Consider the following 27342-nt stretch of genomic DNA (forward strand, 5'->3'; position numbering starts at 1 on the left):
TTCTTTTATTACGTATTACTTTACTTGCTACGACAATTTTATAATATCTTAATATCCTTAAAAAAACAAACAATGCATTTCATTGACTGATTAAACCAGGCCCGACGTGTGTCTTGCTCATGCCAGGGGACAAGATGAAAACTGAGAAAATACTATTCTTATTCTCCTTCTTTCCGTGGGAGTTACTGGCGGTTGGCAACCAGTGCAGAAAATATTGTTAAATTTCATTTTACAAATAAACACACTCCCCCCACCGCCACACTACTCTCTTTCCTGGGGAGGAAAAACCCGGAACCGGAAACTCCACGCGCAGGTAAGCCAGCCGTGTTCGGTTCTCCTCGGCACTTTCCGTGGCCTCCGATTTCCCCACAGTGAATGACAGTGCCGGACTCCGCCGGACGGAGCATAAAGGGCTTTCCTCGTCGCTGGATTTCGCCACAGGAGCGATGATGTTCCGAGGTCTTGGTTTGTGAATCTGATATATCGGACTGATATGTCAACCTTGACTCGTATCCCAGGTAGGGACGTTTTTAATATGCTGGCATCGCTGTTAATGGAACGGGATGTTTGTCCCGCATTGCGGCCTGCGCTAGCAGCCAAAGCGGGGCTCGCATCCACCGGGGCAGCGGCAAACGGCCCCCGTCCCAACGCTTGTAATACACAACCCACCAGCTGGCTTTATGAGCAACTTTAATCGCTACAGTCATTAATCTCTGCTGGCACTTTCATAAGGTTGTCCTAATATATAGGCGCTATGTCTTAAATGAGGGGATTAAGTCGGTCGCTGGCTAATTAACTAGCCTACAACATGTCAGTCTCAGCCAGGGTGAATATTTCACCTTGCTAACAGCTAACTCTACAGCTAGGTTCATCAAAAACTCATACTCTGTTCAACCAAGGTGTATAAATGTCAGCTGAGTTTTTTTCGAGTTATTTTTTTGTGTACGTGAAAAGTAAGTGGTCGTAGCCCCGTGGCTAGCTGGTTGCTAATTTGCTGGTGGGCTCTGTTGTTTACGTTTTGACATCCCTCTTGTTCGTAGTGAACGAGGTCAGCCTGCGCTCCGGGGACCGAATCGCGGTGCAGTTTGGCGTCCCCGAAGCCCGGAGGTATCGCTTTTCACGGGCCAGTTCTGAGTTGTTGTCGCTAAATGTCACCAGCAGTAACGAGCCCAGCCTTGTTTTCCTGGGTAGGTTGGAATAGCTAGCAGGTCAGTATGAATTCAGGAAGCACCGCTGGGTTCACACTCTGACATATATCTTCTAACTTTGGCTTTCGGTGTCCAGTGGCGTCTAAGAGGGCGAAATTGGCTGGGGGAAGGAAGCTACTTCTTTGGGAGATGACGACCTGTGTTAATTGTTTGTGTGTTCAGACCGATTAATAGTCCGGCTACCTTTGGCCCGCCTCTGTTATTTGGATATCTGCCGTGGTCGTGTGTATGATTCACTCAGACAGCTGTTACACCCACATAAACTGCGTTATTGTTGTGTGGACCAGATAGGTCTTTACGTAGAAGGAATGATAGATGTTACCGTTTTTCTTTAGTGTATATATAAATGTTTTATGTGATGATATCGCAGGTACTTATTTTTTATTATTAAGAATTCGTCCTTACTGCTCGCTTCTGGTCATTATTGCGCTTCTGTGTTTTAATTTGTTTATATGTAGGCCTACTGCAACATTAGACGCAAGTTAATAGTTTATTGTACTTGATATTGTCGAGCAGTGTCCACTGGCCAGTACAGAAATTGTTTTGTTCGTGTGACTCATTGTTTTGCTTATTTGGCGTGCGGTTTATAGCATTTATTTAATCAATATTAAATACTGCACTCTGCATTTTGCCGCACCGCTGTCGTTTAAGCAACTGCTAAACTGTTTAAAAAATAGTACCGCATGCTTCTAAAATTTACCTATGTAGTGCTGCAGCGGTGTGATAATTTTGACCGATACTGATAAGCGATATATTTTCCCGTAATATCGCCGATACAAATAACTGACTAAACTTTGAGCCATTTGCCGATTGCTGCGGAAAAACGTTACATCGCTTTTTAATTCTTTGCGAAAATGATCAATAACAGATTTAGTAACGAATTGAAAACATGCAGTGGGCCATATAAACAGGTCCGGATCCGATGCCCCCCCCCCCCCCCCCCACACGTTAATTAATCTGGCTAATCAATCCTATTATTAATAGTATTAAATTCGATAATTTATACAGCTAAGTAAGAAATCCGGCTTGGTGATACATGCCCCATTCGGGAATTCAGTCCACGCCTTGATTAGCGGATTATTGACGTCAAATCGTTCTCTTATTTAGGCTATGGGGCCCCATAAACAAGACACGCCCCTGGCCATCCCCATAAATACATCTGGCCTCTGATGGCCACCCCAATCAAAATTTTCTACCAGGCACATTTCCATATAAATCTACCTCTCTCAGTTTGAGACCTTCGCTAAGAGGAAATTCTTCCTCCTGCATTACGTAAAATGGCTGCTCATTTTATTATTATCGCAGCAATGTCTTTGGATTTGTTAATTTTGAAATTGATATGGTTTAAATATCGACCAAGACTGACACAAACAACAAACTCACATCTTTGATTTTTAATCAGTATCGGTCACTCCTGATACATTAACTGATAAATTGTTCACATGTATATCGCCCTGTGCTGAGAACAAAACTGAGCGGTGATTGTGACATTTTCTACAATGACACCACCATAAGGCCTGGTTCATACTTACTGCGGACGTACTGCAGACTTTTTGAAATATACAAGCTGCTTGAGCTTACCTGTCTCTCTTACTTTTTACTGTAAAGCACTGTTTCTCAAACCAGTCCTCGGGGGAGCCCCAGACAGTCCACATTTTTGTTCTCTCCCCTTTAACACTTATTAGTGCGGCACCCTGGCAAGCGACCTTCCTGTATATGAAATGACGGACATTTCAGGGAGGCTTGCAGCCTTATTTCACAATTCCCTCCACACATTACATTTAAACTGGAAGCTGACTGAATGGTGATGGTGAAGACATTTTAACTTCTGATGTATTGATACAGAGAATGTCGAAGGCATTCCTGCATCTAATTAAATGATTGAAACATACAGGCTTTACTGTTACTCAAACTGCTGGAGAAGAGACGTTGAAACTGTCTTTCCTGGAAACTTGTTCCAGAAAATATAAAACATGTCAGAATCAGAATCTTTTTAATGCCATGTACAAGGAATTTGTTTTGTTGGCGGCAGTGGCATTAAATCTACAAGTAAGCATGCAATCGGGACAAAAAAAAATCAAGTAGAATAAGACAGAAATTGAAAATGTGCAGTATATAAATAACATAAACATAAATACAAATAATTGTAAACCTAATAAAGGTCAGATGAGATATAGGGTACAATCAGCTTTGGGTTTTGTACAAATAAGCAAAAAGGGTGACTTAATATGGAAAAGTTCCCTAAGTGCTAGTGTGCATTTCATGGCGCTTTAGGAGGGCAATAACCTGGGGAGTGAGGGGCCAGACATTTTTTTTCCCTGACTTCTGTTCCTCATCCTTTATGAGTACAGGACATAAATAGGGAAGAGCTGACAGCCAGTGGTCTTCTCTGCACATCACACAATTCGCTGATGTTGATGTAGAGCCAAACCAGACAGAGATGGAGGATGTAATAATTGGTTCTGTTTTGGCCATGTAGCTCTGAGCCAGCATAGTCTGTGACAGCTTTAGTTTCTTCAGCTGACACAAGAAGTACAGGTGCAGTGGGGCCTTCTTAATTAAGCATGTGATGTTTTTGTCTCATTTGAAGGCTTGTTGGATGGTGGTGCCTAGAAATGTGGAGGTCTCTGCTCTGCTGGCTATAGTGCCATGTATGACTGGTGGAAGTGGTGGTGGGGGCAGGGGTTCTGCAAGTCAGTGATCATTTCCTCAGATTTTGTGTGTTCATGAAACCAGTCGACTTCCTTTCGGTAATTCGACTCCTTTCTGATGAGTCCAATTGGAGTGGAGCTATCTGCAAACTTAAAGAGCTTTGCAGAGTTACTGTGTGAAGTGCAGCTGTTAATTTGTAAGGAGAAAAGCAGGTGAGAGAGAACACATCCTGGTGGAGCACTTGTGATGAGGAGGAAGGGATTTGAAATGTGATTTCTGATCTTCATAACCTGTTTCCGGCTGGTCAGGAAGTTGTGGATTTGGTAGCAAAGAGATGGCTGGACACTGATTCATGAGGTTCCCAGACAGTAGGCCAGGGTTGATAGTATTAAAGGAAGAGCTGAATTTCACAAACAGAACTTTGGTATAAGTCTGAGAGATGTCCTGGTGGTGTTCAATGTAGTGCAGGATGATCGTTAACTGATCAGTTTCATCTATATGTAAACTATAGAGAGAGCTTTAGTTGTAGTCTTGTGGTATTGTTGGATAACTTTCACAGCACCACAGAGGTCTGGGCTGTCAGTCTTTAGTCATTCAGACAGAAGATTTCTTTTAGGGACTTGATTAATGATTAGGGATATAAAGTGAGCAGGTACTGTGCTACCCTGATTGAAGAGGTCGGCAAAGATGGAGGCCAATGTATCAGCACAGTGCCTGAGTGTCGCAGGTGAGGAGGCAAGCTGTCCTTCTGGTCCTTTTTTTCTTCTGAAGATGCATTTCACTTTTTGATCAGTGATGGTGGGAGTGGAAGGTGGGGTCAGAGGAGTCTTTGACAAGATCTGGTGGTGGGGCATGGGGAGGCAGACAACGTGTCACAGGGTGACTGGTCAGGTTGGGGCAAGGGGAGTGTGGTCATGTCAGGCTTCTCAAATCTTAAATAAAACATGTTGAGCTGGTTTGGCTGTGAAAGGTCTGCTCTAAATGATTGTTGGGTTTGGATTGTAGTTGGTGATGGTGCCGATTATCTTCCAGGTGGAGGAACAGTCAGAAGAAACATGTTCCTCTAATTTGTCACTTTGTCACTGTATTGGTGTTTGGCAGCTTTGATTGCCTTGTTGAAGGCATGTTTGGCCTTTTATGCTTGCCACCTGTCACCCCTCCTCAGCAGAGCTTAGTTTCCCCACTTCAGCTGAAAATCAAGGTTTGTTGATGTTGTACCTGTCTGTGGTCTTTGTAGTCATGGTCAAGATTAAGATCATCACACACACCTGCACAATGTCCAGACGAATTCAGCTAGTCAACTAATGGATGTTTCACATGTTGCTGGTTAATGGCTGGATTTTGGTGTTCATTTTTACACTTTTAGAACAGGCTGCCAGATCATCAGATTATCGACTGGGGTAGTTGGACTGTTACAGACAAATATTGGTTGTTTAACTTCATTTTAAATGGGTGTATTTTTAACAACAACACGTAGACGTGGAGCCACTGGCCCTGATTCTAAAGAAAGCTCTGTGCTTTGTTCCAGGTCGTCGTTGGATCGAGTAGAAGCAGAGCAGTGCCATGTACTCAGAGTGGAGGTCGTTGCACCTGGCGCTCCAGAGTGACCAGGGACACCTAAGCGTCCTTCATACGTATCCCCCAACGGTGGGCCGTGAAGTGGCCAATACCGTGGTGCGCCCCCTTGGGGCGACCCTCAGCAACCCCGGATCAGAAAGCATCCTCAAAACCGACAAAGAGGTATGCTGTTATGGTCTGTTATGGTTTCCTTTCAACAAAGCCTCAGTTCTATGTCTCTTGCTGTCTGGGTGCAACTGATTTGAATGCATAGATGGAAGAAGCCTGTTTTACAGCCTCACAAGACATTAATCTGTTCGTTAATTTCTTACGTACTTATCCATTGACTCTTTTTGGCAACAGCAGCTGTATTAATTAGCTTGTGTTAGCACATCGGCTGTCTGCATTCTTATTGCAGGAGTACCAACATCTTAGGTCTTCTTGTCCTTATTATATTTTCAAATTTCTTTAGCCACAATGATCTTCCTTAACCCACAGTATTTATAATCTTGAGTAATTTATGGTTAATATGGAAAAATGATTAAAATATAATTTCTCTCTTAGGAGATCTGTTTTACTTATTCTGGGTGCATTGGATTCTGAGCATGTATTTCCAGTGCATTCAATGCCATCTGGCCTCCCTGATCATGAACTACATGATCAAAAGTTTTTGAGGCTTGAGGACTGTGTGTCGGAGATGGTGCTGAGCAGCACCGGGGCACCTCAGTGATCCTCCTGTCTCCCCTCCATTCCATCCATTGCACGATGGACTTCCAGTACAACACCACCTACAGGAGTTCTCTGACAACTCCTCCATTGTAGTGTGCATCAGCAGAAGAATGGAGTCAGAGGCTTTTGTCTTGTGGTGAAGGGAGATCAACCTGCAGCTCAGCAGTGGTGGGTTTCCAGCATGCCAGGGAGACTTGGAGACCAGTTACCATCTGGGAGGGAGTGAATTGAGGTGGCGCAGTGTTACAAGTACTTGGGGCAGCAGACTGAACTGGGCGAACAACAAAGAATGCTCAGAACAGACTCAACTTTCAGGGGAAGGTCAGGTCTTCAGCTGAGCAAACTGATGGAGATATTTTACCAGTGTATAGTGGCCAGTGTACTCCAATCTACTGTGGAAGTCCGATAAGCTCAGGAGATGCCAGATATCTAGCAGGAAAGTCAAATCCACGTCAGAACTGCCCTTGGACCCTCTGGAGGGAGTTGCAGAGAAGAAGATGTTGACAAAATCAACATTATAAACAATTCTACCCATACCTCACCTTTTAGTCCCCAGCATTTCACCCCAGTGTGCTAAGATGCATTACTGGGGATCTTTTTTGCCTGCGTCCTTGAGACAAATCAGCACCTCCTCCTGACATTACAGAAATGGACGACACCATACATAACTGCATATGACACTGTACAACCCTGCTAATTGATGTTCACATTTCTTCATGGATATCTTAAAATTTGCACAACCTTGCTTATATTGCAGTGTTTCCCCTAGGTGTACAGCTTTGGGGAGCTTTGGGGGGGGGGGGTAGTTTGTTTAATAAAAGGACAATGTATAGACCTGTTCTATAGGAAAACTAACCTTAAATTACTTCTGTTGTGATCTGGCGCTATATAGAAAATAAAATTAACTTGACCTTCAAGGGGGGGGGCGGGAGGTGCCGTTGGGGGGGTGGGGCGCCCCCCTAACATAATTATAGGGGAAACACTGCATTGTGTTTCTGTATGTACCTTTGCACTATGTTCCTTTGCTGTTATGTGCAAACCGATTTCCCCCCCGGGATCAAAGTATATCAATATATTCTTTTCTTCCCAGGTCAAATGGACGATGGAAGTGCTCTGCTATGGCCTGTCACTACCTCTGGAGGGAGACACCGTCAAGCTGTGTGTGGATGTCTACACGGACTGGATGATGGCGCTGGTGGCCCCTCGGGACTCCATCCCTCAGCCCATCATTAATGAACCCAACCTCTATGTTCAGACCATCCTGAGACACCTACACAATCTCTTTCTCCCCAGGTACTGTGGAGTTCCTGGTAGCCTTGCTTCCGCTCTTTTCTGTCCCAAGACGGCCCTTAACGCTCTCTCCCATCTCTCCCATGTGGCAGGCAGGAGCCAAGCAGCCCCATTCACTTCCGCCTGTGTCAGCAGGTGCTCTCGGCAGTGCAGATGCTGGCTAAGCAGTCCAGCACCATGGTCCGGGAGACCTGGGAGGTTCTGCTCCTCTTCCTGCTAAGGATCTGTGACACCCTGTTGGCCCCACCCACCGTTGCTGGTTGGTCCCACCAAAGCTTCCATACGCTCTCCTGACTGTTCAGTTACTGCTTAAGCCTGTGTGTACCATACTATAGATGTAGTATTAGTTCAGGGATTCCTGTAAAAGCATTATGTAGAGAGAGTTGGGGATGGTAAGTAGTTCATGAGTGATATGCTTTATAAAAGCTTGAGCATTTTTTGTTTTGGGTTCCAGAATTTGCTGAATTCCCTTGTGGTATTCAGCTGGTTAAAGAGCAAGAACATTAGCATAAAACTGCCTTGAGTATGATTATTAACTTTTTTTTCTTTTAGAGAGTCAAGGATTTGTGGTAGGCTTGGAAGGGTAAAATCAGACAGCAAAGATGGCAGTTAAATTTTTTGTGAAACTAATAACAAGCCCTGTGTTTTGGGTCAAATGGAGCAGGGTAATAAAATGTGGTCTTCAGGTCAGCAGAACTGCTCTATCAGCTGTGGAAAAAGTTAATGCAGCTAATTGTATCCTGGAAGCACTTTAAAAAAAAAAAAAAAAAGAAAAATGTCCATTTCCTTCAGGTGGGATAGCAGAAAACTTAGCAGGGAAGCTAATGGGCGTGCTGTTCGAGGTGTGGTTACTGGCTTCCGCCCGCTGCTTTCCGACGCCGCCCTACTGGAAGACGGCCCGTGAGATGCTGGCCAACTGGAGACACCACCCTCCAGTGGTGGAGCAGTGGAACAAGGTTATATGTGCCCTTACCTCCAGGTAAGCACTGGTTGGCCCATGACACCTGTTGACCACTTTGTCATCAGGGGAGGAAGGTTCTGGAAATTGATAGAACATAAGGCCACTGAAGGAAACCGTCTGAGATCAGATCAGAACAAAGAAAAAATGTAGACGCAAGGCAGTGAGTGTGGTATGAAATTCCATTGATTGTCTCATGAAAAAAGTGAAGCTTTGTTTATTCAAATCAATAATTTGGCTTCAGTATCTGGTTATTCATGATATTTATGTTTTTTTCTTCTTGGCATTTACCAAATGTTGGGTGCTGTTGGGTGCTGTAGCTGTTCAGTAGCTGTTCAGGATGAGCATTTTCTGTAATGGGTTTTGTTTTTTGTGCCCATGTTGCTCATCTCCGTCTTGGTATGAGGAGTTTTATTGACACTTGTCTGTATTCCCTGGTGCCCTCCACCCTTTCCCCCCCAGATTGCTCCGGTTCACCTATGGACCTTCATTCCCTCCGTTCAAAGTTCCAGATGACGATGCCAGCAAGATTCCCACCGAGATGGACGACGACTGCGTGGCTCAGACCTGGCTGCGCTTCCTGCACATGCTCAGGTGAGGGCGTTGCAGCTATGGGGCTTCTTCCTGACACCCTGAAATCTTCGCAGTCTCAAACTGTGTAATACCTCATAATTCGTGATTGATGCTTATCAAACTTACAGTAAAAATCAGTTCTGTTCCTGGATTTCTAACTGGAGCAGTTTAGTTTAATTACTGTGCTTAACTGTGCTAGGTCAGGGCTGTTCCTCCAGAGTTCAGGTTCCTCCAGCATGCAGCCTCACTGTCTGCCCTGAATGGTGTTCTCTAGTAACCCAGTGGACCTGAGCAACCCTGCCATCATCAGCACCACGCCCAAGTTCCAGGAGCAGTTTCTCAACGTCAGTGGGGTCCCCCAGGAGATCGTCCAGCACCCCTGCCTCAAACAGCTGCCCCAGATCTTCTTCCGTGCCATGAGGGGAGTCAGCTTTCTTGTGGATGCTTTCCTCGGTAAGCAGGGACCTGGCCCACGAGTCTGGCAGTTTGAGGCATACGGTTCTCCTTGGGGCAGCATGTGGTTCAGTGAGCTTAAGCCTCTGTGCGTGTGATCGGAAGGTCGCAGGTTCGAGTCTGGCTTTTGCAGAAGAGTCACATGTCCATGGGCCTTTGAGCAAGGCCCTGAACCAGCAGCTACATGGGGGCCTCTGTAGGTGGCTTCCCTTCACTGCCAAGCTTGCTCTCACCTGCATACATACCTGTCTGTGTGTCACGGGGAACGAGAGTGGGTAGGCAAGAAGAGAATTTCCCCACGGGGATCAATAAAGTGTCATTGTATTATATACAGTAAGGGTAATTCATTCTGGAAAAAGAAGTTGACCACCCTCATTCTGTTTGGTGTTGCAAATGTCACTTTGCTCTCCGCTGTAGGTGTTGCGGCCTCAAAGTCAGAGACCCGTGACCATCTGCCATCTTATGGTACTTATTCGAATGCGAATGAAATCGTCTGCCAAATCGGGGCTGTGGTGTTTTTGGACGACGTGGCTGATTTTCCAATGATGAAAACGGGTCACAGAAAGAGCAGGAATATGTTGCATTTGTCTGGCATCCAAGAATACGATATTCAGGAGCTCCTTAGTATCCCTACCAGCTAGATCACCTGTTAAAGTGAGATTATTGTATGATTTTGTGTTTGCGTTAAGAATCAGACAAATGCTTCATCTTCCTGTCGCCGAGTGACTGCTTGCTGTGGCCTGACGTGCGAACTGTGGCCCGAAACATTCAGCCAGATCTTTTTCACATGGTGTCCTTCCACATTCTTGCTCTGACTTTCAGCAGTTAGTTTAGACCTCTGCGCAAATGGAAATTACTTTGACTTCCTGGCTGTTACTTTGTTACTTTGGTTTCCTGTGCCAGGTGTATGACGCGTCGGTCTGTGAGTGTATGTGCCAGGACATCACAGGTTCAAAACCCACCTTGCGGTTTTTAAATTTTATTATTTATTATACTGAAAAATGGGTGTGCATTTCTGAGTTTGTTTTTTTTGCAGATACTTGTCACCCTCTCTCTCTTTCTCCTTTAGGGGTTACAGTGAGTAGGACCTATATACGCACCAGACTACCCTCTTTAGGTACATTAAGCTTGTGTGAATCCAATCAGCAAGGTCACCTTTTAATGCCTGTGTGGATGTTAGGTCCATAAGTTCAATGATTTTTATCTTGATTGAAATTAGAATACAGAATATCATTAAAAAAATATTCAATTCAGTAGCATGACTGTTAATGGCAGATAAGTCGTTAAATTTGGAAGAAAAGCATTCAGACCGTTATTAGGAAGGAAGCCTACAGAGCAGCTGCTGAAATGAGCATTTTAAAAGTTCAAACCTCTGCTGCTCTGTAAGCCTCAGAGCATCACTCCCCTGCCACATTTCAGCCTTGTGTTTTGGTTTTTATGGGGCAGCCTTACAGCCTGTCACGGTGCCCGGGTACGAATCCGCCAGAGAGCCCCTAGACAAACACAGGCGTGCATCCGTTCCCAGCATGCCTGGCGCGGTCTGGATGCTTCTGACTGCTTGACATGTAAATGGGTACACTGATGTCTGTCTTTCCTAGGTTTCGTGACATCTAGGAACAATTTTCGAGAGAGGCTACCCTATGGTATTCAGCACTGCATGAGGGTTGGACTTTGGTTTTCAAGGGATTGGCAGAAATTGATCATGTGGTCCTAGCGGCACATGTTAAATCAGTGTTTGTGTATGCAGCCGAATGTCAGAGACTCTGTGTTTGTGAAACATTATGCTTTCAGGAGCACAAGGCCCCATCGGTCCTGTAGTCTGTGAGTGGCGTTTGCTTGATTGTGATTCGCTTGCTGTGCACTCTGTGCCGTTTCGAGGCTGCTTTTGTATCCCGGAAAGGATATAAAATGCACTCCACCACTAGAAAAACTGTAGTAGCAGTGCTTACACTTGAGAGCTGCATGGAGAGAGGTAAGTCGCTGTGATCCTCTGCAGCAGAAAGTGGCTTTGGTGAAGGGTCCGTGAACATGTGCACCTAGAGGGCTTGCTGTTTCTTTACCGAATGATCTAGGCTGTGATCCTAGTGAATCAGGAACTCTTGGGTTTCTGTGATTTTATGGTCATGGGAGACTTTAAACTAGCATCCAGATCATTTGACAGTGGTGAATGGCACCCTGTTCAGAGGGACTTCTGCAGATTGTGATTTTGCTTTTTGGTTAAAGGGTCTTCACCAGTTAGCTTTGTAATGGATTTTTACGCTGCATATTTTAAGGTGCTAATGCAGTTTCCTCCTTCAACCCCTGCATCTCTTCCTTAGGTATCTCTCGGCCGAGATCAGACAGTGCCCCGCCCACACCTGTGAACCGGCTGAGCATGCCACTGCCCCCCAGTGCCATAAACACCACACCCCCACACAACCGTCGGCATCGGACCACAGTGGTCAAGACGACCAGCAAAGCTTCCACGGTAAGCCACACACATGGCAAATACCATATCCCCCCTGGTCATAGTCATATGTTAACAACAGACTACAATATCTATAATCAGAGGTGGAAAGTTCAGGTTCAAAAAGTACAAATCCAGACCAAGATTTTGTATCAACTAGCCAGTTGAGTACTCTGTGACTGTGACTCTTTATACTGAATTGGTTGGCTGAAACCAAATCTTGTTCTGGATTTGTACTTCCTGAACCTGAATTTTCCACCTCTATAATGGGTCCCACTTCTTGACTCCACAAGCTTGTACTGAGCTTCTTTTTAGACATTTTTAGAGAGTAGCAGTGACTTCCACATCTAAACTTAAGAGGAAGTTTCATGAAGTTGTCAGATTTCGTGGAGTTGAGTTGACATTTAGTCTCACTCAATACAGTTGCATGCTTGCAGTGTCTGTTTAGCTGTTTCCCTGTAGCCTGTTCTGCATCTGCCAGCTGCAGTGTAACTGTTGGCATGTTTAATCTCCTCTCCAGGGAACTACTCCCCACCAGCCCAAAGTGTCTCACCCGACCACCTCCTCGTCCCCCCTGTCCAGTCCCAACCAAACGAACGCAGAGCCTCGCCCTCTGCCAGCCCCCTCCAGACCAAAGGTCAACAGCATCCTCAACCTTTTTGGCCAGTGGCTTTTTGATGCCTCACTAGTGCACTGTAAACTCCATGATGGCTTCAACAGGGACAACACCATGACTGGTAAGGCTGGCTTTTGGTCTGTGGTGGCCTGCCATTCACCTTTGGTCTTTTTTTTTTTTTTTTTGTTCTTTCACTGTTTTGTTTGCTCTGTGCCTTTTTCCTCTTCTGTTTTTTCCAAGTTCCTACCTGAAAGATTAACCGCACCATCTGCCGTGGCCTCCGTTTGAGTTCCATCTGAACACTTCAGCTCAGAGGCCTCCCAAAACCTCAGCTTTCATGCTAACCTGATTTGCTACAAATATGCTGTACAAATATTCACTGCGCCCCTGCTGGATGTACTGCTGCACAGTTCCCCACCTCTTCAACTCCAAGCAGCCTGCCCTGCTTGAACTCTTTAAACTTAGGTGACTTTTTCCAACATACAAAGGTTTCCAGCTTGAAAATAAACTTTTAAATAATGAGCAGTACCTTTACTGGGGCAATAGCAGAGACATGATTATGACAATAAGGAAAACAAGGTATATTTCCTTATCATTTTTCCCTGGTGATTGCCAGACAAAAATTGGTTAATTGCCAAGTGCGTCAGTTGAAACGGATAGGATGGAGTTGGAAGTGAACTGAATGTGGTCAGCTGCTCGGATGATTTCACTCTCTCGTTTCACACACCACGTGCTGTTGAAATTGAACCCAGTCTCCATGCATACGGACGTGACTGCTCCCTCCTTGAGTCTTAGCTGCCTCTAGGGGGCCTCCTTCCTGACTTCGTTTTCATCAAGGCTCTACTTCATCAGTGTCAAGGTGCTGGCTTCACTTTGGGTGCCCCTTGCTGCCATTTCGGTGCCTCGTTGCTGTGTTTAAAATGCCTCTGAGCTGAAGAGTCCTGTGTGCGTTCAGTAGCTGAAGTTTTTTGTCTTTAAATCCAGCGTGTGTTTCCCCGTCGTCCCTTTCTGTTCCTTCGTCCTGTTCTGCATGCTGGATGTCTGCGTTCTGGCTGGTATCTGACTGCTAATCTGCTGTGTTTAAGTCTCTGCCTGATAGCAGGCTCTCTAAAGTTACCAACATTTATTCTCTGAAAAAAAAAGTTTATATATCAGTTACCTGAAAATTTACAAACTGCCCACCATTTTGCAACCTTGATGAAGTACAGCATTACATTTTGGACTTCTGGACTTTTGGCTTTTAATTAAAAAGGCATATATATTTTCAGAGAACAACCCAAGGTTTCATTTTTAATGAAGTTGTACAACAAAAACCAAGAGAGGCTGCTTTTCAGAAATAAAATTGGTTTTACCATTTTAATATTTTATAATACTGCTGTCCTTTGATTTGTTTCCACTTTTATTTCTATTATCTTGCAGCATCTTTTATCCAAATTCTTCTTTCTTATAAATCTTGTAAGTAGGAGCATTAGCTTCTCTTAAATTGCAGTCAGTATTTTAGTATTTTCTTTTCCCCTCCATTGCCACCGTTGTTACTTTAACATTGCTGCCATTTCATCCTCGCTGTTTGCACTGCATCCTGGGGATGTGGACCTGCCCCTCCCCTTCCTGTGTTGCTGGCCAGTGCGGCAGTGCCAACCCCGTCTTTGTTAATCTAATCCGTCCCATTGACATTTCGTCATCACTCCATTTGTCCTGGGATTTTTACACTTACTTGCCATTGTTCCCCCCCCCCCCCAAAATGAGCCTTTGCATTTGCTCTGAGTTGATCTTAATTTGGTCTGTTGATTTGGTTATTTTTGTCTGTTGGTTGGTATTATTTTTGAATGGATCTTATGCATGATCTTGATGTCTGTCTTTTGAAACTTGCTGGTGACATCCGTTTGACGACAGATTCCCAAGTGGCAGATTTTTGCAGTTGCTCCTGTTCCATATCTGAGCTGCATACTGTAACGTGAGGACCCTTAGTAGAGTGTTTTAAACTCTCCAGTGTCCTCTCTGGTTTCTTCGTTGACATAGACAAAAATACATACAAGGCACCTCATGAGCCACAAGAGCTTCAAAGCGTTTTAAAAACCACTGGATGGAGAAATCTGTTTGTCAAACCAGCGCCTTGCTTACCATAAAGGTCACAGTAATTATTGCTTGCTGGAACTGCTCATGTTAGCCTAGCCAGTGCCCCTCATTGTGTCAGCATTGGCGAGTGTTCTGTGCGAGAGGTCACTGCAGTCTGAGATTGGTGGAGGCCAGGTCCGTTCAGGCCTCCTCTCCCTTTCTCCCCATCTCTGCTCTCAGCCCTGGCCACTCAAGCTGGCATGGAGCTCCGCAGAAAGGGATCCCAGTTGTCCACTGACACCATGGTGTCCAACCCCATGTTCGACACTAACGAGTTCCCCGAAAACTACGAGTCCGGCAGGGCCGAGGCCTGTGGGACGGTTTGTAGGATCTTCTGCAGCAAGCGAACCGGGGAGGAGATATTGCCTGTCTATCTCTCCAGGTGAGTGTGGTGTTTAAATGTCTGGGAATTCTTTGGTTTTTAGGCTGCAGTCCCATCTCTGTGTCTTCTGTGACATGCACGCACATACAGAGAGTGAAGCTTGGGGTCTGAACACAGCCATTTATCCAGCACCCGAGGGGCTGTTTTCAGAGTTAAGGGCTCAGCCATGATACCATCACCCTGCTGGCCATGGGATTTAAATGTGTGACCTTCTGATCAAAAGGTCAAAATTCCTAACCTGCAGAGCCCTGTGCTCATGTTCCCTTCTGAATTGCCTGTAATATTTAAACATGGTTAGCATAGGGGCCATCTGATAGACTTGCAGTGTTGGTATATCTTGCACCTCGTAATGCTGTGGCTATAAACACTCATAGCCCATTATAGTTTCTGGTAGCCACTGGAAGAGTCTGTTGTCCCTGCATCCGCGATATTTCTCATAGTGTCTGCCTTCTCCCGTAGGTTTTATATGGTCCTGGTCCAGGGTTTGCAGATCTCAGACTTCATCTGTAGACCTGTGCTGGCCAGCATCATCTTGAACTCCACGTCGCTCTTCTGCTCTGACCTAAAGGGTGTTAACGTCGTGGTCCCCTACTTCATCTCCGCCCTGGAAAACATTCTGCCGGACAGGTCTGTGATTTGCCCTCTGTCATCGTGTTACTGTTCACAGAAGGTCAAAATGTTGGGTGAAATGCCTTGTCATTGTTAGACGGTCAGAATATCATTAGCTGCCGATATTTACTCTGGAATGGACAGAATTTCTGTAGATTGTTCTTTTAAATAAATGAGCATCTTCAAATGGCAGCTGATCATTCTTCTGTTCTCCAGGGAGCTTTCCAAGTTCAAATCCTATGTCAACCCCACTGACCTGAGACGAGCTTCCATCAGCATCCTGCTTTCAATGCTTCCTCTTCCTCACCACTTTGGGAATATAAAGTCTGAGGTCAGAATGACCAGCCCGCCCCCCTCCCCCTCTTCTGTCGAGTCCTGTACCTGGTTCACCATAATTGATTCCTGTGGTTCCTGTGGATGACACTGTTTTGTGGGATTCCTATAGGTGCTGCAGTTTCCATATGCAATCCATAGACAGATTAATTGGCATCTTTTCCCATAGTATGTGATTGTATGCATGTATGTGGCACATATCCAGGGCATAGCTCAGCCTTGTACCCTGTGCTCCCCGGAATTGGCTGTAGGCCCCCATTACTCTGACTTCGGATGTCCGGTTGCAAGATAGATGAATGTTTGGTCCCTTAATGTCTGCGGTGCAGAACTGGATGACAGTTGGGTCATTTCCTTTTCTGCAGGTTCTTCTGGAGGGCAAGTTCAGCAATGATGAAAACTCAGTATCCGACAAAGCTCAGACCTTCCTTTCCCTGAGGTTGCGGCTGGTGAACATCCTGATCGGGGCCCTGCAGACGGAGACCGACTCCATCAACACGCAGATGATCCTGGGTCGGTCCCTCTGGCTGTAGCTGCTCTCTTACACATTCGCTTACGCATGTTGAGGAAGGCCAATGTGCCAATGCTGGTCTTCTCTTTTGAAGGTGCGATGCTGAACATCGTCCAGGATTCTGCCCTTCTGGAGTCGATAGGGACGCAAACTGAAATGGTAAGGGGAGTAAAATATTCCCAACTGACGGATGCCTGTTTCTGCATTTGAATGGATGTAGTCATCAGTCTGAAAACCTTTTCAGGCCTAAGAGTCACAACAGACTGCTCGCTTCCCGTGTGGATTTATACGGTCATTAAGCGGCTCTAGACAGGTGTTCTGCACATCGCACATGTCTGCTCGTGTTTTGCCTTGCAGGGAAGCATCGAGGGTAATGGCACACTGAAGAGCCACAGCCGTAACAACAGCAGTATCAGCACGACCAGTGGAGGCAGCTCGCAGCCCACAACGCCAGACAGCGAGCGTCCGGCTCAGGCCCTTCTCCGGGACTACGGTAAGACCCATGCGGGATCCATCCAGGGAAGCAGCCAGCAAATCACCAGTTTTTTTTCTTGCACATTGAATGTAGGGAAATGGATGGTTTTTAGGGCCTTTTTGTGTGATTAACTTGCTCTGATATCATCCAAATATGAGTGAAGCATGATGTATTTTTTTTTTCTTCACAGCCATCTTCCAAGCTCTAGGTTAAACACCCGATTTTCCATTCCTGTCTTCTTGTCCACAGCTCTTGTTTTACACCTTCCTGGTGATGCTGATTGGGGGGGAAAAATCAGTTTAACTGTGATTCCTTTTTTTTAGCTTGCATTATAAAAGTAATTAGCAGGTATAGAAAGTTATGTATTGTAATGTACTTGTATGGACAGTGGGTTTGTTTTTTATTTCAAGTTTGCAGTGAGGCTGTGGTGTTCCATTTCAGGATGTTTTCCTATCATAAGTACATTTATAGTGTCAGTACCACATGAAGTTTTTTTAAGAATAATTTTACATTCGGGTTTCTGCTCATGTTGTGATCTTCCTGGGGGCAAATTTTGAGATTTATCAAAATAAAACCACCTTTTTATTAATCAACTTTGCATCGGCTTTGTCAGACTAAAAGTGCTGAAACTATGAGGCTATAAATGTCAGCGTGTTTCCATGTGTCACTAACAGCATGTGTGACGTGGTGTGTTTGCTGTCCTGGTGACACTGCTGAGGTCATCAGCTTCAAGCTTTAGGACAGTGAACAATTATTACTTTTGTTGAGGGAAAAGAAATTGCTGTGCCACAATTGTAGGTTATTGTACATTTTTTATACTGTATTTCATCTGAAATGGGGGGCGGCATGGTGGTGCAGTGGTTAGCATTGTTGCCTCACACCTCTGGGACCTGGGTTCGAGTCTCCGCCTGGGTTACATGTGTGTGGAGTTTGCATGTTCTCCCCGTGTCGTCGCGGGGTTTCCTCCGGGTACTCTGGTTTCCCCCCACAGTCCACAGACATGCCGAGGCTGATTGGAGTTCCTAAATTGCCCATAGGTGTGCATGTGTGAGTGACTGGTGTGTGTGTGTGTGTGTGTGTGCCCTGCGATGGGCTGGCCCCCCATCCAGGGTTGTTCCCTGCCTCATGCCCATTGCTTCTGGGATAGGCTCCGGACCCCCCGTGACCCAGTAGGACAAGCGGGTTGGAAAATGAATGAATGAATGAATTTCATCTGAAATGTTTCATATTAATTATAGTATATAATTTCACTATTTGCCCCCCCCCCACCACTTTTCACCAGACAGGCTACAGGCTTTGAGAGAACACACTTAGCGGAGAGTGTCGTTCTCATTCTTCCAGCCAGTAGCAGGTGCTGTTGTAGGACAGTACCCAGTGTTGCACCAGGTTTTAGACCAGGGACTGTTACTTTGGCACAATGGGCATCAAGCTCTTTTCCCATCTGGGGGAAGCCAAGCATTTAAAAAAAAAAAGTAGTTATTGGTTGTTTGCGGAAGAAGCCTCTTAACACACATCAGTCTGTTTTGCAATGCTCTGGACCTCACAGTGGGCGATGCTACAGCATCTATAGCAGCGCTGCAGTATGATTGGCTGACTGGTTGAGTGTGCCTGATGCTTATAGGGTGACTGCTTTGCTTGTGGTTACTAATGCTGAGTTCTCCCTCTCTGTGGTGTGCATGCGGATATGGGGTTACATCATAGCTCTTCATACAGATACAGCCGCCGGCCTCCTGGTCCGCAGTATCCACCTGGTCACCCAGAGACTCAACAAGCAGTGGAGGTCCGATATGAGCGTGTCGCTGGCTGCCCTGGAGCTCTTGGCTGGCCTGGCCAAGGTAACGCCGTGAGACTCCCACCGCTGGCCGTCGGCCTGGGAACCCAGTCCTGTTACCTGTGCTCTCTTTCTGATTGCCGCCACCTTTCAGGTGAGAGCCAATTTGGAATCTTCGGACAAGAAGTGCGCCGTCAGCTCCGTGTGCGGCTACATCGTGTATCAGTGCAGCCGGCCCGCACCACTGCACTCGCGGGACCTGCACTCCATGATCGTGGCGGCTTTCCAGTGCCTGTGCACCTGGCTGACGGAGCACCCTGACATGCTGGACGAAAAGGCAGGTCGCCCTTTCCTCAGTGTGCAGGCGGGGACGGGAATGAGGGGCCGTGGCTCAGAACCCAGACTCAAACCCCCCCCCCCCCCATCTGTGTTTCACAGGACTGCCTGATAGAGGTGCTGGAGATCGTGGAGCTGGGGATCTCAGGGAGCAAGTCGAAGACCAGCGAGCAGGAGGTGCGTTACAAGGGGGACAAGGAGCACAACCCGGCCTCCATGAGGGTGAAGGACGCCGCGGAGGCCACACTGTCCTGGTGAGTGCGCTGGGGACGCCGTAACTGCATTCACTGCCCTGCTGGGGACGCCGTAACTGCATTCACTGCCCTGCTGGGGACGCCGTAACTGCATTCACTGCCCTGCTGGGGACGCCGTAACTGCATTCACTGCCCTGCTGGGGACGCCGTAACTGCATTCACTGCCCTGCTGGGGACGCCGTAACTGCATTCACTGCCCTGCTGGGGACGCCGTAACTGCATTCACTGCCCTGCTGGGGCATGTTCCAGGCAGAACACAGGCCTTGGGGCTGGAGTGCAACCTGGGTGGGATGGCAGTAAAAAAATCTGGTTTATATGTATATAATGATGGCTCCAGATGAGCCGTCTTGCAGGGTCTCTCTAACCAGGCGTGCCCCTTTCTTGGCCCGTCCCCGGACAGCATCATGCAGGTGCTGGCCGCCTTCCCCTCCCTCAGTGGCCCCTCGTCCATGTGCAGCCTGCTCAACGAGGACACTTTGATCCGCTACTCCAGGCTTACCTCCACCAGCAGGGACAACTTCCGCTACTTCGTCCTGGACAACTCCGTCATTCTGGCCATGCTGGAGCAGCCGTTGGGGAACGAGCAGAGTAAGTGGGTGGGCATGGTGCCTGAGAGGCTCTGACAGAGGTCAGCCACAGAGGCCGTATGAAATGTGAGGGCATTGGTGTCGTGGCAGCGGTGTTTGATGGCAGGATCTTGCCGTGCGTGTAGAGCCAAAGGATGGCATTTTCCTGCTTTTTCTCCTCCTCAAAGACCCCTGTCCTGCTGTGACCATCCTGATCCGAGGCGTGTCCGGCAGACACGCATGGACCATGCAGCTGTACCACCAGCCCAGAGTAGCGCGTGCCAATCAGAAGGTAAGGTGGTTCCGTGACGCCCAAAGTGTTTGGCTGCGCTGCAGTGGTACTCAATGTACCTCCCATGAATAATGCATGAAGCTATATGCTGTGTGCGCCTGACTGGCTTTGTTCCTTTATTCCGATCTCTTTGTTCCTCCTCCATTGTTGCTCCACTTCGCACGGAGGCCTCTCAGGGCGTAGCTTTTAATGAACACTCCTTCACGCCTTCTTTTCATTCACAGCAGGTATTTGTCCCTGAGCGCCGCCCCACCCCTAAGAACGACGTGGGCATTCGCTTCAACGTCAAACACAGAGCCTTCCCAGAGGAAGTCGATAAGATCCCTTTTGTGAAGGCGGACATGAGCATTCCGGACCTGGATGACATCGTAAGCAAGCCGGTGAGCACTTGCTGTTCAGCCGGTTCGACCGTTACCGGCGAGGTGGCTCTTCTGTTGGACGCAAATAGAAAGCGAGGCATTGTAAACACTGGAATTGAGTCATTGAAGTGATGTTGAAATCGAAAACATTTCTGGAATTTTTTTGTGACGGGGTATGAATTTCCAATCTGCGTTTAACACAGGAATGTGTTTATCGCAGTTGCTTGGCGATGGGGGGAAGCATAACTAAGAGAAGAAGAATCAAAATTGTTGCTATGAAAATATGCCCTTTAATTATGTGTGTAATTACTAATGTTTGGTTTGTAGCAAGGATATATGTAGGGGTGGGGCCATAGGAGCACTGACCCCAGCTGAAAGTTGATTGGCCACTGGAGTGCCCCCTCTCCTATCACTCACCCATTCAAAAGATATCATTGGCTAATTATAATGTTTGCCCCTCTGTATGAATTATGGTCCCTCTTATGCCACCTACCTTAAAAATTTTATTTCCCCTGACTGATGGGGGGAGCCTTCTGTAAAGTAGAATTTTATTAAGGTGGGTTATTCATTTGCTCAAGGTCTTGGCACTTTGAGTAAATGTGTAGTGAGTTGGTGGGGCCCTCTAAAAAAAGACGCCTCCCTTCCCCACCAGCTGGAGGTGCAGCACGAGAAGCTTAGGAACTTGATGGTCAAGCAGATGGAGTACGAGGTGGCTCTGGAGCGCCAAAGCGAGGAGGTGTGGAAGAGCAAGCCCTTCCCCGACCCCCAGGTGGACTGCAAGCCCCCGCCGCCCTCGCAGGAGTTCCAGACCGCGCGCCTCTTTCTCTCACACTTCGGTTTCCTGTCCCTAGAAGCACTGAAGGTAGGGAAGGAGGCCTCCACTTCTCGGCATGTCAGGCCCACCTGCCCGTTCTGTATTGGCTGACCCGACTTTTCCCGCAGGAATCGGGTAACAGCCGGCTGCCGCCAAACCTCATCGCTCTGGATTCCGCCCTGCCCGGCTTCTTCCAAGACATGGAGTACCTGGACCTTCTCCCCTGCCGGCCGTTTGACACGGTGTTCATTTTTTACGTGAGGGCGGGTCAGAAGACCAGCCAAGAGGTACAAACTTGCACCAACCATCCATCCTCCATCTACTTATCCAGGACCAGGTCGTGGGGCGCTTGGACCCTGACCTCAGAAGCGCAATGCAGGGGACACCTCAGATGCACACTGGGCAATCTAGAGAGGCCAGCTGCGTGTTTATGGACTGTGTCCCACACGTCCTACACGTGCCTGCGATGAATGATGTGGTACTTGTGGGCTAAAATGGCCTTTGCACTTGTTTCACTATTTATGGAACATGCACGGTGTGTTGCACGAAAAATATCAGATCTATTGTAATAAAATCTAAAACACCATATTGCTGAATCTACGTATACTATACCACAAGTGTGCTTGTGTTTATACAGCTGAATGCTTTACTGATGCAGGATAGCTTAAGTACTTTGTTCAAGAGTACAACAGCAGGGGTATTCCTGGGAGTTAAAACTTCACCTTATGGCGTTTTTCCACTGGCGCCAAGAACCGAACTGTACTGCGAACTGACAGTTTTTCATGGTAAAATATCCAAGCCGTACCTATGCTGCTATTCTGCTTAATAGCAGGGCTGAAAGCATGACCAAACCAAGCTAGTTGTGTGACCACCATCTGCATCTGATTGGCTGAAATGCATGGAGATACCGGTGTTCTATGTCAATATGCATGGATTATCTGGAGGGAAAAAAAGGCATATTGTGCATTATTTATTGTTAGTAGTATTGTACATTGTGGTGTATTAATGCATTCTCGATAACTCAACCTGAAAATTTCCACTACGTACATCTATTTAAAGTAATGTGGAACAGCTGAACAGAATGGATTTGTAATGCAAATTTACCCAAGCGAATGCAAATTCCACTAGCGTTTGATGCTAACATAAGACAAAGAGTCTCTCAGACTTGCTAGCAGAAATTTTGCATGCAGTAAATCATGATGAACAATAAATAAGTGTGTCTGGTTTTACATCACTGTCGCTCTCCAAACCCGGCAACGCTTTTAACGAGCTGACCCTTCTGCAGTAGAAAACCAAAGCAAGTTGCAGCTGCGCTGTAGTAGTCTGTCTTCACAGCACGACTCAGGTACAGCTCAGTTCCTGTAAGCTAGTGGAAAAGCACCATCAGTGCCCTAAACCACTATACTCCTGCTGCTCCATGAATATACATTTTTGTTCCACATCATAATGTGCCTTGTATATCTCACCAATATGAATTCTGCATGCACTGCTTAGGCCTGTGGTTTTGCTGTAATTTACATACCTGGCATTTTGGGATCTGCAGATCTTGAGGAACGCGGAATCCTCAGTCAACATCCAGCCACATTTCCTGGAGTTTCTGCTGTCCCTGGGTTGGCCTGTAGATGTGGGTAGTCACCCAGGGTGGACGGGGAATGTGGACACCAGCTGGTCCATCAACTCCTGTGTTGATGGCGAAGGTCAGCAGCAGGGTGAGCGCGGCCACTCCTTCCTGCTTTTGGAGGTCTTTGACCCTCTGCGTGTCACATTAGCAGCCCTCTGCGCATAGCGTTCACGGCTATCTGATGTGCTCCATCTTAACAGAGGAAGGATTCCCGGTAGATGACACCAGTGGATCCATGTTTAATGGCGAGAAGAAAGTCCTGTATTACGCTGATGCTCTGACTGAAATTGCCTTTGTTGTTCCGACTTTGACAGATGCCTCCAGTAAGTACCTACCCAAGGTTTCCTGATCCTGTACATTAATTCTTGTAGTCATTTCGGTATTCAAGGTTTTCCATTAGATTTAACTGTTACATTATAAAGTACAGGATTTTGACATTTCAAGATCTTTTGTTGCTCTTTTTTTATTGGTCTTAATTTGATACTGTCTTGAACTGGTGGAAGGTATATATACCCTGAAGGTGCATGTGTACAAGCCTGTACCTTCACAGACGTCTGGCACATATTATTAAAACCGTCATTTGCTTAGTGTGCATTGTTGTATTAATGATTAATGTTAAGAGCTGAGTTGTGAATCCTGGGACGAATTTTATGCAGGGTCATTGTCAGGGGTCTGACATGTCCTGTTACGGAGTGCTTTTCAGCAAACTCAGTGGTAAATAGTGACTTTCTGTATATCCAGTTACATGGATTCAGTTTAGGTGTAACTGATCTGATGTGCTGCTTTGTGTGTGGATGCAGGTGACTCCTCGGAAAATGGCCACACCCCGTTAGATACGGACTCGCAGATGGGCCTGCTGCCTGGCATTCAGTCCAACCTGACGCTGGAGCTCTTCCCAAACCACTCTGAGAACCTCGGCCAACCGCAGAGGGTAATGCTGTGCTGGTGCTGGCCGCTACCTCAGTTGTCTTGGGCATTCCCAAGCCCAGCATGGACTGGGATACTCTGTTTCTCATGATACATATTTTTTTTAAAAATTCAATAAGTTGTTTTGGTACTTGTAACTCACTGCTGAATATCAGTTAGAGAGATAAGACTTTGGATTGGTAGATTTGTAGAATGTTGATCTCAGAGAGGTCTTGAAATTAAGCCATGATTGATTGCCAGCACACAGCAGTACAACCAACTATGGGCTTCAAAACGCAGTTTCCTCCAGTACAACTAATCATAAATGGAAGATTTATATGTGGTGGGTTTAGGATGTGCAATTTTGATTTTTGTGTGTGTTAGATGAGCCCCACTTCAAAGACAAAGAAAATTCACTGTGGAAGGAACATACCTCCTCTGGGCCCAGAGACAAAGGTTCTGGTGGTTTGGGTGGAGCGCTATGATGACATCGGTAAGTAAAGCCCTTTATTCCTGCTTTACATTCATATACCACCAGCATGTACTTAATCTTACTACACAATATGAGACATGCCAACTATGAATGGAAGAGGGTTGTACACTGGTCAGCGTTAACAATCACTTTGTATTCATTCTTTTAAAGAACAATAGTGGATTTTGTGCTCCAATCTATCATTTGAAGCATTAAGCTCCTTTACTGAAGAGGGTTGGCTTTGTCAAGCAGTCAATGGTGGTGTCCCAGTAATTAATGTGATTAGTTAATGTCCTGTGGAATACCTTTACTTGGCATTTTCTGTGTGTTACCTCATCATTTCTGCCACTTCCCCTCCCCTTTTTTCCCCCAGAAAACTTTCCGCTTTCAGATCTTTTGTCAGAAACCAGTACTGGAGTCGAGTCGTCAAACAGCAGCACATCATACAGGTATCTAGCGGCGATTTTTATATGCTTAAACACCCAGGTTTGAAGACTGCATCTGAAAGATGATCTTGGCTGTTTCCTGGAGCATTAATTTGGTGTATGATAACAGCAGTGTTCACACTGGCAGTCTGAGGTTCTGCATTGCCGAGCTTGGGTCACTGTGTGGCATATTGTCATACATTGTGTGCCTGGGCTGTTGATAAATGGATCATCCCCTGTTCTTTGTGTCACGTTAAAGGCCTCGCTGCTCTTTCCACAGGCCGGTTGCTTCAGAAAAAGACGTCCCAGTGGTTTTCATTCACCCCCTGAAGACCGGATTGTTCCGCATCAAGCTGCATGGAACGACGGGCAAGTTCAGCATGGTCATCCCCCTGATGGACGGCATGGTGGTCAGCCGGAGGGCGCTAGGTGAGGATGGGCTCCAGGTGACGAAATCACCACCTGATTTCTTAGCTCCACCAGAGTTTTTTAATCTCTTTTTCTCGTGTGTGCCCGGCCCACAGGGTTTTTAGTGAGGCAGATGGTCATCAACGCGTGCCGGCGGAAGAGGCTAGAGAGTGACTCATACAACCCTCCGCACGTGCGGCGGAAACAGAAGATCGCCGACATCTTCAACAAATACCGCAGCAAACAGCTGGAGCCCGAGTTCTATACCTCACTCTTCCAGGATGTAGGGGGGAGGAGCTTGAATCCTTGACCCTGCCCACTGAACACCGGACTACTGCTGGACCAGCACCAAATCCTATATATTTCTAAAACTATTTTTGTTACTTCTCTCAGTACACGACTATGTCATTTTAAAGGGGATGTCCACGGTAGAGTGGTACGTTTACCACAGAATCATGGCCACACCAGTCTGCCAGCCGCCCCAGGCCCACCCAAACCTGCTGGTACCCCAGGACAGCCCCGGGAGCTCTGGGGAGGGGGGCAGTGGGCATGCTGCTGTGTATCAGAGAGTAGAGAGAGTCTGCCAAAGAGGTTAAGTAGCAGATTGGAGGGGAGTGATGGAGCTGAATCATTTTTTCCCTGGAGAATCCAACAGTGTCCTGTAGATCTCTGAGCGATTTCCACTGTTTCACTGTATGTATCTGACACTGATCAGCAGTTGGCTTTTCCATGACTTATTTTATGGACAAATATTCTGTACAACAACCAAATAGTCAGATAATAGCAATCTCCTATGCTACTTTTGTTGCTCCTTCAGTTATTGCAATAGACACAAGTAAAAGACCTGCCTTTTCGTAAAGTAAAACCCAGATTAACTCCTCTACGCCTGATTTCAGCCGTCAACATTCATCAGCGTTCATGTTAATAGTCTCAGGTAGTTTATCCTGCATGTTACATATGCATTTCTGTTTGGTCATGCATTTAATCTGCAAGCTGATCATTATCCCCCCCCCTTTCATTGTTGTGTAATTAAGGTAATTTTTTTTAATCAATTTTCTTACATTGTGGAATTCAGTACAGTCATCATCTGCTTTTAGCCTGATTTAATTCAGGACTGTTCTTGGCAATCACAATGTTGTGTTTTGTCCATATTGACCCATTGTGGGTGTTTATCTATTTGCTTGTTTTAAGAATAACAAAAAACATCATTATGGCAAATTTAGCCCACCAAGTCTTCCCTCTCTTTTCGGCAGTCCTTTGGCTCACAATAAGAACTGAAAGCAATATGTATTTCAAAACCATTCACAATTAAAGGTATGAGGGGTAGACTTGTTACTCTTTTAATAGTGCCAGTGGTCACGGACACTTATAAAATCTCCAGGGTGAAAGGTTAACTTATGTTGAAAGTAGTTGTGTTTTTTTTTTGCCCTCACTGCTGTTTTGGCTCGGTGCACATTCTGCTTCTCTTTTGACCCTTAATTTACACCTCCGAAGGTGTCACAACCCTTTAGCCCACTCCAGGCCTTACAACACATGATCGTTACACACCTAGAATGAAAGACTTTGAACGTCACTGTTCATGTATCTTCAGCTGGTTGTGTCAAGTCTATGTACCAATAGTTTTTAAGTACTTTTTTAAAAATGGAAAAATAAACTGCTTGGCATATACCTACTGAATGCCTACCGTTACTGTTTAATTTACTCTTTGAACACTCCATTTAAAAATACTGTGGCATTTTTGGTTAAAACAAACATTACTACTCAAAGAGAATTGTTTTCAGCAGAGATATTGTCATGTCAATGAAGATACACATTTTAAACTTTTGAAAGAGATTGCACAGAGGAATGTGAAAGGGTATACTATTAAAGCCATTATTTGCTAGAAACATAATGGTACATTGTTTAAAACAGCCCAAACTTGATTTTTGTCCTGTTCCTTTTGAACAGCTTGTGTTCTGTAAATATTGCTGGCTTTAACTTGAGGTGTATAGAGCTGGACGTCTATGTGTAAATATGAAAATGTGAAGTTTATTTCATTTGTTGGTTCTCTTTATGAGGAAAGGCACAAAATGCGTGTTTGTATTTATGCCAACAATAAGTGTCCAAAAATAAGCCGTTGGATATTGAATGTAACACATGTATTGAATAAAAATTTTAAAGAGCTTCTTATCATAAAAACATAGCTGCGTTTTATTGTGGTTATTAACAGAACCC

The 27342-nt window shown here is 46.0% G+C and overlaps 1 protein-coding gene across 14 annotated transcripts; it reads left to right on the top strand.

Annotated features, from left to right (window-relative positions):
- Positions 1-324: 324 nt before the first annotated feature.
- On the top strand, positions 325-27308 carry LOC111855829 (Ral GTPase activating protein non-catalytic subunit beta). Of its 14 annotated transcripts, none has more exons than XM_023835260.2 (34): positions 325-518; positions 5389-5600; positions 7237-7439; positions 7529-7695; positions 8229-8415; positions 8857-8988; positions 9242-9420; positions 9838-9885; positions 10490-10537; positions 11019-11063; positions 11739-11887; positions 12387-12603; positions 13902-13937; positions 14778-14979; positions 15439-15606; positions 15805-15919; positions 16284-16431; positions 16524-16588; positions 16787-16922; positions 18606-18739; positions 18830-19012; positions 19114-19265; positions 19666-19853; positions 20020-20123; positions 20348-20503; positions 21135-21344; positions 21425-21583; positions 22840-23005; positions 23118-23240; positions 23718-23848; positions 24208-24316; positions 24669-24744; positions 25001-25149; positions 25245-27308. In XM_023835260.2, exons 2-34 carry the CDS (start codon positions 5424-5426, stop codon positions 25436-25438), a joined length of 4656 nt encoding a protein of 1551 aa, XP_023691028.1. In that variant the 5' UTR covers positions 325-518; positions 5389-5423; the 3' UTR covers positions 25439-27308. The 14 variants fall into 14 exon arrangements, with proteins under 14 accessions (XP_023691028.1, XP_023691031.1, XP_023691032.1 ...); XM_023835263.2 differs by having other exon boundaries at positions 20351-20503; XM_023835264.2 differs by having other exon boundaries at positions 18618-18739.
- Positions 27309-27342: the final 34 nt, after the last annotated feature.

Source organism: Paramormyrops kingsleyae, chromosome 6 (assembly GCF_048594095.1).
Source record: "Paramormyrops kingsleyae isolate MSU_618 chromosome 6, PKINGS_0.4, whole genome shotgun sequence".
In the NCBI taxonomy this organism is placed as follows: Eukaryota; Metazoa; Chordata; class Actinopteri; order Osteoglossiformes; family Mormyridae; genus Paramormyrops; species Paramormyrops kingsleyae.

What these genes read in the sequence shown, in the direction of transcription:
- LOC111855829 (XM_023835260.2), top strand. Translation starts at nt 5,424, where the DNA reads ATGTACTCAGAGTGGAGGTCGTTGCACCTGGCGCTCCAGAGTGACCAG. An exon ending in CTGACATGCTGGACGAAAAG is followed by an intron (nt 19,013 to 19,113) that starts GCAGGTCGCCCT and finishes TGTGTTTCACAG; the next exon opens with GACTGCCTGATAGAGGTGCT. An exon ending in GCGGAGGCCACACTGTCCTG is followed by an intron (nt 19,266 to 19,665) that starts GTGAGTGCGCTG and finishes GTCCCCGGACAG; the next exon opens with CATCATGCAGGTGCTGGCCG.